Below are 13,776 nucleotides of genomic sequence, written 5' to 3'. Positions count from 1 at the left end.
TTGTTGTACGTCTCCATGAAAAAGTCACCCACATCTTCGTTCACTGGTCGGCTGGGCCAAAATATGTAATAATCCCGCACATGCCAAACCATAAAGTTTCTCACTATAACATAGTGTGAAACTCTATGTGCCAAACAGATCAAACGTTTGTCATGTTTGTTTGTTAGCCTCCAAGCTCATACCAGTAGCTCATACCCACTAATGGGCGTTGGGCCAAGAATCGGGTGAGTTAGGAAAATAATTACTTCTAAAAAGAAGCACTATTGAGAAATTCTGAATAGATGAAAAAAATGAATTCGCATACCCGCCGAGGTGGCTCAGTCATCTAAGGCGGTGCGCTGCTGAGCACGAGGTCGCGGGATCGTATCCCGACCGCGGCGGCTGCATTTCGATGGAGGCGAAATACAAAAACACTCGTGTGATTGCGTTGTAGTGCATGTTAAAGAACCCCAGATGGTAAAAATTATTCCGGAGCACTCCACTAGTGCGTGCGTCGTATCAGAACTGGTTTTGGCACGTAAAACCACAGAAATAAGAATGAAGTCAGATAAAATGGAAGAATAAACGAGCAAATCCTCCTTATTTTTAATTATAAACATCACAACAGCTTCACCACCATTCATTCACCATGGTGTCACCATATCTAAATTCTTCCCTTTAGCTTTCTCTGACTTGTTCTTTTTTGGCACGCTTGAATCATCAAGATAAGGACGTGCATGTTGGTCAACCTTCGGTTTCTTAATCGAATAATAAGATTGATTCTATTGATTGCTCCTGATTGTGTGGCGTCTATCACACGCGTGATCCACATGATTTCCTTTTTCAATGTTTATATAGTCTATTCTGTCCAAATGAAATTTCAGTCGCAGCGCTTGTCTCCTTCTTTTTATGTTTACTTCGTTCTTTCGGGCGCTGTGCAAGAATAAATGTTTTATAAATTGCACGGTTTTCTATTCTTCCGCAGTGAATTGCAGGTTTCTTTCGTTCGAGCTTAGGCGGGTGGCCATTTTGCTTTAATCATGCTCCACCCTCGGCTGACCGAATCCCGCAGGTGGGCCACGGAGCCGTGCGGGTGTGCGCCACGGACGGCTTCTGGTACCCGAGCAGCTGCCACGTGCAGCAGGAGGCCTGTCGCCGCCAGAAGGACATACGGCCAGCGGACGGGTCCGAGTCGTGCGCCGGGGGCAACAAGAAGGGGCCCAAGACTTGCGCCCAGAGCGCGTTCGGCTGCTGCTCGGACGGAGTGACGCCCGCGCTGGGAGTCCACCAGGCCGGATGCCCCAGTAAGTGCATCGGGCACGACGGCTCGCTCGTGCTCAAATTATCTCTCTTCTTCTTGCTGACAAACAGTCCACAAATGCTCGGGAGCGCACGAATACTGCTTCGAATAGGTAAGGTGGTATATTGGGCACATTATTTTAACCGCACGAAAACAAATTACCTGTGCTGTCTGTTCTCGCACCGTTAAATTTTTTTATCGCAAATGGCACCAGCCATCCCAGCAACAAATTCTTGGAAAACTCGGCGTACTCGTTCATTTTCAATTAGAAGGTGGCAATACAAAGAAAAGGAGGCACGTACGTGAACACCACTCTATTGAACAATTTATCTGCAAAAAAAAAAAAAAAAGATTTAGCAGCACTTGATTATGTGTATAGGCTGGTATGGAAAGTTCCACACGTATTTTACTGGCGGCTCATCGCCTACACGTCGGTGTCATGTATATTTTGCGGGGTCAACTGTTACAGAAATTACGCCACTTCTAGAAAGCCATGACGCCTGGAGCGTAACATCGTGACAAAAAAAAAAGTCCATTTTTTTTATATCTTCAGGCACCTAAGTCGGCTCGTCGTGTTCTTCATTCGCATGGAAAACGACTGCTGCGCGCAACAATACTGTAAAATGTCAATCCACAGCTATGTCATTAGGTGATGCACGTCACTCGTTCCTGAGTATTTATTGTGTAACTTTCACTAGAAACCGGACGTCATCGATGGTTGATACTCATTACATAGGAGACCAAACGCCATCGCATCAGGTACAAAACAGCATGAAACTCGGTCAACTACGTGAACACAGAATCCAAAGAGAACCGTACTTTCATTTCAACCTGCCCATTTTATTTTATAGTTTTTGTTGGGCTTTCAAATCTTCCATTATGAGCACCACAGTATTTGACAAAACAAAGTTCATCAGAATATCTATTAACAAAATAACGTTTTTACCGATATACCCAGGTATTGTGTGGGTATCGAGGCTCCCTACGGGGGAAAAAAAGAAAAGTTATATTCCACGGCCATGATCTGCTCTTGAGGCGCAGGGGGCATCGAACTATTTGAACGACCTGTGGTTCTTTTAACGTGAGCCCGTGCACGATCGCGCCTGCACTTCACACCCATCTAACCCGCGAACTGGAGCGCCACAGTCACTTTCATGGCGGGTGCTCCCTACAGTGCAGTAATTATTGTCCTGCACTATCGGCTGGAGTAAACACTGAAAGATAAAAATTTCGTACGTGTACAAGTCCAAAAATTAAGTGCTGACAGCTGCATGACGACGAAGTATAAGACCAAGGTTACTGATAGGAATGATGATTTATTGGCACCCCCTTTCAAACGGGGTAGTGACAAATATTCCTCTAGCTTGCTTGAGCTAATCAGGTAGGCTTTTCAGCATAGCATTTGGCCTGCACCTTCTTAATTTCTTTCCCTTCCCTAAAAGTTCCATATCACCAATGCATGTAGTGGATTCGGTTATACTAATCTCTTCCCTTCTTATTAATCTCTGGCTTTACGGGCCAAAACCACGATGTGATTATGAGGCATGACTCCGGATCAATTTTGACCACCTATTAAGGTGGTCAAAATACTATAGAGTATAGTATTTGACAAATTAAGATAGAGTTAATTCAGGCACTCGAACCCACGACCTTCGGTGGGAGTCGAGCTTATGTGGGAGTCGAACTCACCGCCATTGTTTTTAAGGCAAATTAAGGCACAGTTATAATAATTAATAATAATAATTAATTATTACGGCACTCGAACCCACGAATTTCGGTGGGAGTGGGCCGAGTGCTGGTAGCTTAGTATGCGCTGTGCTTTCGACGCTTAGTTGGCGCTGAAGCGAGACGCAGCATGAAATGCCAATTCGCTCGTTGCGGCTGCCGCGCTGAGCAGCGTCGCTGTGTTGTTTAGTGGGCAATTGTAGATGCGGTACTTGCTGACGGCGCCGAGCAGCGACTGTGTCTTTTCCCAAAGCGAGCAAAACCGTGCTATCGCTCGACAAACTTGGGTTAACCGTGTTCAACGACGGCAAATTGTTTCCTTATACTTCCACTGGCACAGTCCACCAGATTTTCAGGCATGGAGTGGTGCCTGACACCGGCAAGAAAAAAAAATATATCGCCGAGAGCTAGTGGGGCTATACTAGTTCAGGTGCAACCAAACTAGGAAGGCCCACTAAGCTTCATCAAAGTCACTCCCTCACCAGAACAGGAATTGGCCTCCCTGGTGCAGTATTCGGCCACTACCTCCCTCATGACTCCGACAGCAGGGAGAGGCCTTCGTCCTGCAGTGGACATAAAATATAGGCTGATGATGATGATGATGATGATGATGACTTCCACTGGCTGTGGCGTCACAGTTAATTTTGTGCTTCAATGCAAAAAGCGGCGTTTTGTTAAGAATCTAACTGGAACGCCAATGCATTTCTCCGCAAAGTTCAGGAATTAATATCTCGAAACTGGTGTCAACCCGAGAATTCGTTCCAAGTGGATCCGCCTTGCGAACTCCGCGGCTACAATTTGTAAATTCCAATATGGGCCATCAGGTAATTAGTAAAAACTTAATTAGTGAATTTCTGTTAATTATTCGAATATCCATTTCAATTTCTTGTGCAAGTAATGTCCGCCTTTTCAAGTAGGCCAGCTCATAAACTAGAATTGTGCTATCTGCCACAGGCAACCTTTAAGAATTTTTGAAAGTGTTCGCTGAAACAGCCGGTATATATGTGTGATTACGGTATTTTTACAAGCAGTTTTACGCACATTTTCAATGATAACGCATGCAACTTTTGGAAAAGTTTCCTTTTTTCTTCAAATATAGTTTGGTTGTGTGGGTGCTAAGCTTAAGGTGTCACAGGCGTGTGCAACTGCAACCGGCTTGGCTCGCTGGCGGCCACGTGTGACGCGCTGAGCAGCCAGTGCGCCTGTAAGCCCGGCGTCGGTGGCCAGAGGTGCGACCGGTGTCTGGCCGGCTACTGGGGGCTGCACCGCATCGCCGACGGCGTCAACGGCTGCTCGCCCTGCCAGTGCTCGCCGCTGGGCTCAGTGCGCGATGACTGCGAACAGATGACCGGACGCTGCGTCTGCAAGCACGGCGTCCAGGTGAGTTGTGGTGTCGGACACCGATGGCTCAGAACGATGCAGGGAGTGTATTCGACAAAGGATTTCCATTGCCTCTGTCGTCCGCACAAAGTTAGCCTGTTACTTTATCACGTTCGCGAGAACAAAGGTCATACGGAACTCGCGCGCGAATCGCTACATACGTTTTGTCCAGTAGCCATTTCAGCACACTGCAGGCTGTATGAATACCTTGCAAACAGCCGGTAGTATTCCTTGTATTCAAGGCGTATGCTTACTGACCAAGTTGTTCTCACAACTTAATTAGCCCGCATTTTCTACTAAAGGAAAGTTATTTGTGTTCATGTCGCTGGTCCCTGACCAATGACGCGCCAGCTAATTTCTTGAAGCAATGGTTGGAGGTGAACCGAAAAGAAAAATATGAGCGTTGCGGTTTTCTGTTTCCAGCCGTATTTCCACGTGATAGACTATGTTGTTTGCGCGAATGCTGTCTTCATAATATACATTTTGTAATTATTCACTGCGAACAGGTTACCACTTACTCATACCTCGCTTTTATATAGCACATCGAACCTTTTATGCAGTATTATGTCCAGTCGAGATCAAAATGGGCAAGTGTGTCCTGCTGTAGCATTGATGTCATCAGATATTTTACCATTACCCGCTTGTACTCGCACATCTTCCCGGCGCTCTAAGACACAGCCTTCGAAATGTACTTGAAGGGCCGCTCACCGCCACGTCGATAATCTTGGTTTGCGCGGGAAATTGTCAAGGGCTGCTCAGGTAGCGTTTTACTGCGCGATTTTTTTTAACACGAAAGTGTTTTATGCCGGGGTCCACCAAGACTTCACTGACGTATTTCCGTCACGGAAATACGTCAGCTTACAATGTACACGAACATAATACAAAGAAAGAAACCAGAAGAAAAAGTTCCACAAACATGCAAAATTTGGAAATCGAACCCACGACCTCTCGGTCCGCGACGATAGATCGCCGAGCGTTTAACCCGTTGCGCCACAAACGCATTTGAAGAGAGCTACACAGACGCGCCTTATATATCTAACACTCCTCCTTGTACCCGCGCTCTTGCTCGGGGCGGTGCCGCCGCCTACGAGCAGAAAAGAGAAGTACTGCATTATGACACTAACGCGCACCGACAGTGAACGCTTCGGTGGTCTCAGCACTACGACGCCTCGATGCCAGCATTCGAAGGGACGCTGGCATCAAGAAGCACTACCAACTAGGTGGCGTTCACCGTACTCAGCACAGCGGAGCGTGGCCTCCGCAATTAGCTCTGAAAATGTTTCTGAAGTTGATCGCGGAGGCTGCAATTACGACGCGCTGTACGCGCTGATTTGACTCGGTGACGATTCAGTTACGTGCTTTGTCTTGCGCGTTGTATTAGTGTGTCAGTTACGTGCTTCGTCTTTCGCGTTGTGCTAGCGTGTGCAGCGTAGTGCAGCTTCCATATGCACGACGGTTGCTCATGGTCATCGACGTTGGTAGTCGTGATGGAGGAGACGTGCCACCAGGCGTCAGCGTGGGTGCATCAACGCCTAAGGGCGCTTTAGCCACGAAACACCAATAGACATTATATATCAATGTGCAATAAACATTACACTACTTCTGTGAAGACACGTTTCACTTTCGTGTTCTATACCGATTCCTATATAAGAGGGATCAACCACATTTTTTTTTTCGTAAAGGGCTTATTAGTAAGGGAGCCGAGATAGACGCGCAGGAGGTGAGTAAGCCGCTGCCTGCGCCTCGACCAACTCGCATTCATCCCTTCTCCTACATTGTAGGCGGTCGTCAACGTGGCTTTGTGCCACGACATCTCCTTTCTTTATGTTCCTAGGCACATCATTTGCGGTGATGGTGTGGTCTTTCGTTTCAACGAAATCCCCCCACATTCCGTTGCCTTTTGTGCTCTATGTGGCTTGTTGAGGCGACGGCCAAGACTTCTCTACTTGCGCGGACTGCGACTCTTCCGAGAAGAGTGGCGGGTTTTGTTTGAAATATCAGCGGCGCGCATCGTTTTAGTACTCACGGACAAGGCCGTTGCCGCGTGATTTACACACCTGGTGAGAGACCCCGTAAGCAATCTTTCAACAGCGGAGCTGTTTAAGGCCGACGTTGAACCGTGCCGAGCGTTGATCAGTAGGGAAAGCAGAGCATAGGAGGAGAGGAGGTGCAGAGAGAGAAAGAAAGAGAGACAAACAGAGAGCGAGAGAAATAAAGAAAACAAAATGAACTTTCTTGGCGAGGCGGGATTCGAGCCCGGGTACCCACGGTCCGAAGGCGAGCGTTATAACCACTGCGCTATACACCCACGCTGGCAGAATTTGCATTTAGGGCAACCATATGGTTGCATTGCACCGATGATTGTAACACAACTTGCTATGGGCGAGAGAAAGAGAAAATGAGAGCGAGAGAAAAAAAGAGAAATAGAGAGAAAGAAACAGAGAGAAAAAATATAAACTTTCTTGGTGAGGCGGGAACCAGGTACTCGTGGTCCGAAGGCGAGCGTCATACCGTGCACTATACGCTATACACCCACGCTTGCAGAGCGCAGCTGTTTCATCAGATTTCACGAGCGCGGAACTGGTTTAATCTTTTTTTTATCCATCTAGGCTAAGAAATACTTTAAGCACGGTCATGAAAAACTAGCAACAAAACGTATAAATGCGAAAGGTTAAGAAAATGACGACGGCAAAGAGCAAGGCAAGGATAAAATTTTCAATTAGAAAGCATGCAAAAGAGAAAAAAAATCAGCTTTCGAACGTACTCGACTCATCCGGTTCATCTAATGCATCTTGCAGTTTACGCATCTTGCAGTTGCATCTTTCTTTAAAAACAAGGACATCAGGTTAGCGCACAAAAATTAAAGTACGAAGTTGCCCCGTGTTATGGCGTGGTTTGTACTGTACATCTTTTCTGGGGGAAACTTGAAGGTGCGTGAAGACGAGCGCGCCGGATTTTCATTTCACTATTTTTGTACACGGGACGCAGTAATTCAAGACTACGAAATACGTCCGCGCTATAGTAAGAATAATGACGACTTCGAAGTCCACGCGCCCACATTATTTGGCACCGCCTAACCCCAAATAAATACCCGCCAAATTTTGCATGCCTTACGTACGTTTGTAAGCAATTTATATTTATTGTTAGTGTTTCTGTGATAGGACGGGAAGACATAATTAGATTCAAGGGAAAACGAATATATTTGGTAATAGGCAGAGAGATCAGTGTGAGTTAGCGCGCTCTACCGTCCTCCTGAACTGGGAAGGAGGGACAAAATGGGTCTGACAGAAAGAGAGATGTGCGAGTATGCCCAACAAGCGGGAATGTTATGGTGCCGAGTCAAGTCCGGAATCTTGCGCCAATAGGTTACCCGTAAGAGTGCAAGGGATTCTGGGATGTGCCGTCTGCTAGCTGTTTCCGGTTCGAGTCAGCGCAGCCGCCGCCACCGCTTCGCCGTTGAAACCATGCGCTTGCAGTCCGGCTTTGTCACACACGAAGATTACCAGCTTGCAGGCGCCTAGCAACACCATTGTCAGCTGTTCAGCCGTTGGCTGCTCAAATTCAAGCGTTAAAGGTAAACGCATGGAACTACTGTCTTGCAGCATCCCTTGCTGAGTCAGCCATGCACAAGCATCAGAGGCATGGATGCCACTTCCAAAACTGTAACGACGCAGAGACCATCAGGGATCAAAAAGAAAATGAACGTATACAGTGCCACTTATGAGGCGGCGATCAGGCGGTGTAAGGGCCCACACGGAATGATTTCCGAAGATATTTCTTTCTCTAACATTGGATCAAACAACCATAACTATTTCTGTACGTGCATGTACAAGTATTTGCTTCGTCAACTTTGCCAATGACTGTCAAAGTGGGGTACGTGATACACCACGTCCGACCATTCGTCCCGAGGCCTCTGCAGTGTCGGAAATGTCTCAAGATTGGTCACGTAAGCGCTGTGTGCAGAAATCAAGTGACCTGCCAGCGTTGCGGTGGGCAACATAATACCGCCGACTGTGATGCACCTTCACTGAAATGTCCCAACTGTCCTGGCTTTCACGAAGCAACGTCGAAGGATTGCCCGAAGATGCAGCAGGAAGTTCGTATTCTCCGAAAAATGGCAAAAAACAAGTCTTCCCATAGACAGGCTGCTCAATCTGTTCGCCGAGACAAACAACGCTCGCATAAGAAGCGCCATCCAATGACTTCAGGAGAACTGGATTGTGGGCCGCAGGGGCCTCGACAACCTCTGCCTTTTCCGGCATCGAGGACGGTAACCGCGCCTACAGCAAATTCAGGACCTCCGAGAGCACAGGGCGCACATTCGTCGCCCCTGGGTGGCACAGACACGGAGTGGCCTTCGCTACCCAGTAGATCCACGCCCACGATACCATGCCGTAGTGTTCCTCTACGTCAAGAAGTGGATTCTAGGGCTAGTAAAGCCGATAACCCTTTAGACAAGAAAGGAGCTGAAAAAAATGACCAAGAAAGCGTTGAAAAAATGCTGAAATGCCTGCTAGAATCAATGCGCGTGATTCTCTGTGGTCTCCAGACTCCGGCCGCTAAAAGCGCCGTGCATGTCCTCGCCGTACTGGAGCAGCTGATCGCTGCTCTTTACATAATTTAATTACCTTGCTTGGCACCTGTGCTGCTCACGCAGGAGAAGCCCATACACAAGCTTCTTCGCGGCGAGTTTTGGTGAACTTTCAATTGTATTCGTGACTCCGTCCATGCTCTGGAAGGTAGATGACACGTTTGAAGGACCTTTTTGGGCTTTGTTGATAGCCATGAGGATGCTGACCTTGCCTTTACCGTTGTACATCCTTCTTCTATGTCATCATCACCCCTCATCCAGCCTTTATGTCCCCGTTCCCCCCTCCCCCTGTGCAGAGTAGCAGGCTAGAGCATGCAAGCTCAGGCCGACCTCTCTGCCTTCCTTCAAATAAATTATCTCTATCTCCCTCTCTCACATATAGCGGTATTATGAAACAAGGTTTTAAGGCGTAAATTTAAGGGGGACACAGCGAGATAACCCGCCGTGGTTGCTTATGGATATGGTGTTGGGCTCTTAAGCACGAGGTCGCGGGATGGAATCCCGGCCACGGCGACCGCATTTCGATGGGGGCGAAATGCGAAAACAGCCGTGTACTTAGATTTAGGTGCACGTTAAAGAATGCCAGGTGGTCGAAATTATTCACGTGCCACTACACGTGCCTCCTAATGAATCGTGGTTTTGGCACGTAAAACCCCATAATTTAACAGCGAGAAACATAATACTCGTAACCAACTAGCCCCTTGAAAGCAGATAGAGGTAATGCGCAGCCGTAATATGTCGGCGATACGGCCTAATATGCCTTAGTTGACAAAAAAAGAGAAAAGGCGCCAGTCGTTCCGGCGGGGAACGTGCAGGACAGGCGCAAACGGTGGTCTCGCGCAGGGCATGAAGTGCACCGAGTGCACGGATCCCGGGTCACTGCTGGGCAGCCATGGTTGTGCCTCGTCGCCTTCGCCGCCACCCAGCTGCGAGCAGTGCACGGGCGGACCCGAGGAAGGCGGGCCCGTCTGTGGCTCTGACGGCAACACTTACGCGTCGGCCTGCCAGCTGCGCCAGTTTGTGTGCCGCCTGCAGCGAAACTTGACCGTGCGCAGCCCGGGGCCCTGCGACGAGGCTCCCTCTCCGACGGCAGGGCCCGTTCGAAGGTCGACGGCTCACAGAGACGCCGGCCTCGACTCCGAGTTCCAGGGTTGGTTCGAAGGCAGCCCAGGAGGCGACCCAGTGGCCGGGTTCCCGCCGCTTAGCACGAGACCAACGGCGGCCACTGATGGTAACCCTTTCTTTCTGGCCGAGTTTATTGCCGTGCCGCCATGTGGCGATGTCAAGAATATCGGTGCATGTTACAAGCGCATATCGCAGTTTTCATTCCGAAAAGCATTTGGTTGAACTTAAACAGCTGTGACATACCGTTTCAGGTATTGGACGCCCCTAAATAGTTGCATCCCCGCACAGTGCCGTGTTATTTTTCTTAGTTGCTTGGTGGTTAAATATCTCTGGCCGCCGGCGACACCTCCTGCTTCACAGTACCGAAAAATGAATGAATGAATGTACTTTATGTAAAGTGGACGTTACGGCACTCTTCACTACTAAAATGGGAAATAATGCTAGTTGGCGAAGCTTCGTAATATAAATCAACGTCACGAAACGTTCCGCAGAAAGCAGCGTAGAAGCTACAGCTAAATTTATTTAGAAAAAAGAAAAAGAATGGCTGACGATGAGCACATACTTAGAACGGTTCGGTGCCTGTATGGCACCCTGTAGCAGCAGCACAAAACAAGCTCCTCAATGATAACGCAGAGCCACAGGAAGGCCGCCCTCCGGTTGCCGAAGAGGAGGAGGAGGAGGACATCCGGGGTGACGAAGAGCGAGCGCCGCCGGAGTCCCCGCTGCAGCCGCTGCGCGTGCCCCAGTTCTCGGGCCGCTCTTTCCTGGAGCTGCACCGGCTGCAGGCCTACACGGGCCTGTCGCTCGAGCTGGAGCTGAAGGCGGACGCACCAGATGGGTTGCTTCTGTACAACGGCCAGACCGCCTCGGGGGCCGGGGACTTCGTGTCGCTGGCGCTTCGAGACGGACACCTCGAGTTCCGCTACAACCTCGGCTCCGGGCCCGTGCTGCTGCGCGCGCCCAAGCCGCTCACCATGGGACGCTTCCACCGGGTGGTCGCCAAGCGTTACCTGAAGGTGCGAGAAGCTTCTCACCGCCAATAGTCGTCGGCCTCCGAATTAGCGAAAATGGAAACCGAGCAGCATAAGCCGTTCCTCGAAAAATCATGCACGGTATCCGTAAATATGGGAATTTGCGAATCTCAAGACTCCTGGTCAGCATTTCCACTCACTCTGTAAGAGGTGCAGTCATGACCCTGCGTATTATACCGCATTTACAGCGCGGAGTCTCCTCATTCCCTGCCATCAACTGGAACACACTCTTCCATGTTAATTGTGCCTATGCTAATGAGAAGACTCCTGGGCTTGCTGCCAGTGTAATTTCACCATAAGGAGCACAGTGAGAACCACATCCCCAATCGACGTCAGACGATAAGTAGTGACGCATCATTCATTTGTTCATTCAGTGGTCTTGAGCGATACAACAGCCCTTTTCAGACATGACAACCTGTAACACAACCAGGCAATATATGAGCGTAAGTATAACAACCACTCCTGCTGACCTTGACGGCAGTCATGCTCTCGAAGCAGTGCAGAGACACGCCTATGAATTCTGTATAATAAGTGAGAACCCGTATAATAAAGGGGAAGTGTGCAATAGAATGGTTTGCGTTGAGGCATGGGACATTTCAAAACTACTAAGGCAACTTAAATTAAAAATGAACGTACGTAGTGACTTTATTGTCTAATGACATTGAGACTTCCGAGCTGACAAATAAACTTTGAAGGAACCTAGAGACCATCGCGACGAGCTGCCGCTAGAAAAACAATAGTACGAACGAAGTGTGGGTCCAGGAACCAGTGGCAATGGCATTTCAGTTTGTAAACCGGTCCGCAGGACGGCTTCCTGACGCTGGACGGCGAGGCCGACATTCGCGGTCGATCGGGGGGCCTGCTGCAGTCCCTGGACCTCGCCGAGAACCTGTTCGTTGGCTGGCTTCCGGGCCCACGCGGCCTGGGACCACCTGCGGGCGTCCTGGACAACGTGGGCGGCGTGGAGCGTGGCTTCCGGGGCTGCCTGCGTCGGCTGCGGCTGGGCAAACGCGACGTCCGCCTGTCGGGCGCATCGCGCGACGTGCTGCGCGCCGTGCGCCTCAAGGAGTGCGGCCCGCCGTGCGGGCCTTGCCTGAATGGGGCGACCTGCCTCGACCACGGAGCGGGCAACTACAGCTGCCTGTGCGCGCCAGGATTTCAGGTCAGCATCGCATTGTGTTCCGTGTAAGCGAGGCACGCGTGCATATCTACTCGCGAAACACTTGCTCGAGCACCGAGAGTTGGTTTGCCACGGATCCCGTAATCCTGCACAGACTTTGGCTGTGGGCGACGCACTCATGGGGGTGAATGGCCAAAGGAATGTGAATAAATGAAAGCTGCAGCTTCCACACGAAGAAAAAGAAAGAAAGTGGGAGCTGCTATGAACAGAAAGAAACACGGAAAGAGATATAATACGATTAACTAGGTGGATGGCAAGGGTGAACAATGAAATTTTCTCTCGCAATGTAAGTCTTCTGTGCATGTCATTGCACCTCGTTTCGTTCATTTGCAGAAAAGGAATGTACACTCCTCCACCGAAAACACGCGCGGATTGTTCCCCCCACAACAACCAAAATCAAAGATTGTGATGGGACCTCCAGTATAAAGCATATGTATGAAGCCAAAGTAAACACTTAACAAGTAATAATAAAAACAACATATAAAATGAACAATCCATTTAATGAGAAGTGTGATAAAATATACCAAACGGATGGATTGATTGAAAACGATACGCTCTAATAGGCGATAAGAAATGCATAGGATTTGAAGGCTCGGATGCTTGCAAAATACAAGGGGTGCTCCCATAATTGTTTATTTATTCATTCATTGATTTATTAATTTATTTTGGGGGTAAAAATAAATGATTGGCTTGATGGTTGGGGCAAAAGATGACGTTAGACATTAACCTCACTAAGCCTCCAGCACCATATTAGCATTCATTGCACATATCCGAGAATCGTACAAATCCGAGAATTTCTTAGAACTCTCTATGGCCCGTCTAATATTTCCTTTTCAATGTATTTACCCAAACGAGATAATGATGCGACGGCTAAATCAGAGCCAACGTGTACAACTAAAAGCGTGAGCTATATCTCACAGGAAACATAGCTGGTGTCCTCTCGGTGCTTCTTAGGTGGTGGCGTTGAATAAAATTTTTATAATGAACAATATCGAAGCCACGGTTATAATTATTGACAATGGTCGACCAAGAGCACGTCACTGGTCCCAACCTTTTGACAAGCAGGGACAAGTTCCTAGCCGAAAGTTGCCTCCGGGAACATGCCCTAGTGGCACCGTGGCGTTGCTGAGCGCGCAGTGCGATCCATCGCGATGGGGGCAAGAACGCCCGTGTGCCGTGCCTTGTGTGTGCGATAAAGAACTTGACGTGGTCAAAATTATTCCGGAGCCCTCCACTATGGCGTCCCTAATAGTCCATTGTGTAGTTTGTGGACGCTCGCAATTTAAATAAATCGGAGCCTCCACCTTCCTATGAAGATGGCTTTCTATCAATTTCTAAGCGGTGCTTCAGTAATTCGGCAATATAGTGAGATATGATTTTAATTAATTGGTTGCCCTTCCTGTAATTTGGTTCCTACATCGGAGTTTATATATGTATGTGAAAAGTTGTCTTTCTTTTGTATACC

At 48.6% G+C, this 13,776-nt stretch overlaps 1 protein-coding gene across 2 annotated transcripts in view; it reads left to right on the top strand.

Moving 5' to 3' along the window:
• LOC119430989 (agrin-like) overlaps positions 1-13,776 on the top strand; it is a 412,147-nt gene that overhangs the window by 353,716 nt on the left and 44,655 nt on the right. For both annotated transcript variants that reach the window (XM_037698455.2, XM_037698454.2), the window contains exons 8-12: positions 1,052-1,283; positions 4,140-4,384; positions 9,819-10,206; positions 10,734-11,116; positions 11,937-12,293. In XM_037698455.2, the coding sequence (XP_037554383.2) occupies positions 1,052-1,283; positions 4,140-4,384; positions 9,819-10,206; positions 10,734-11,116; positions 11,937-12,293 (1,605 nt within the window). The remainder of the gene's footprint in view (positions 1-1,051; positions 1,284-4,139; positions 4,385-9,818; positions 10,207-10,733; positions 11,117-11,936; positions 12,294-13,776) is intronic.

Source organism: Dermacentor silvarum, chromosome 10 (genome assembly GCF_013339745.2).
Source record: "Dermacentor silvarum isolate Dsil-2018 chromosome 10, BIME_Dsil_1.4, whole genome shotgun sequence".
Taxonomy (NCBI): domain Eukaryota; kingdom Metazoa; phylum Arthropoda; class Arachnida; order Ixodida; family Ixodidae; genus Dermacentor; species Dermacentor silvarum.
The sequence above is the reverse complement of the archived record's forward strand: the minus strand, read 5'-3'. Positions and strand labels throughout refer to the sequence as shown.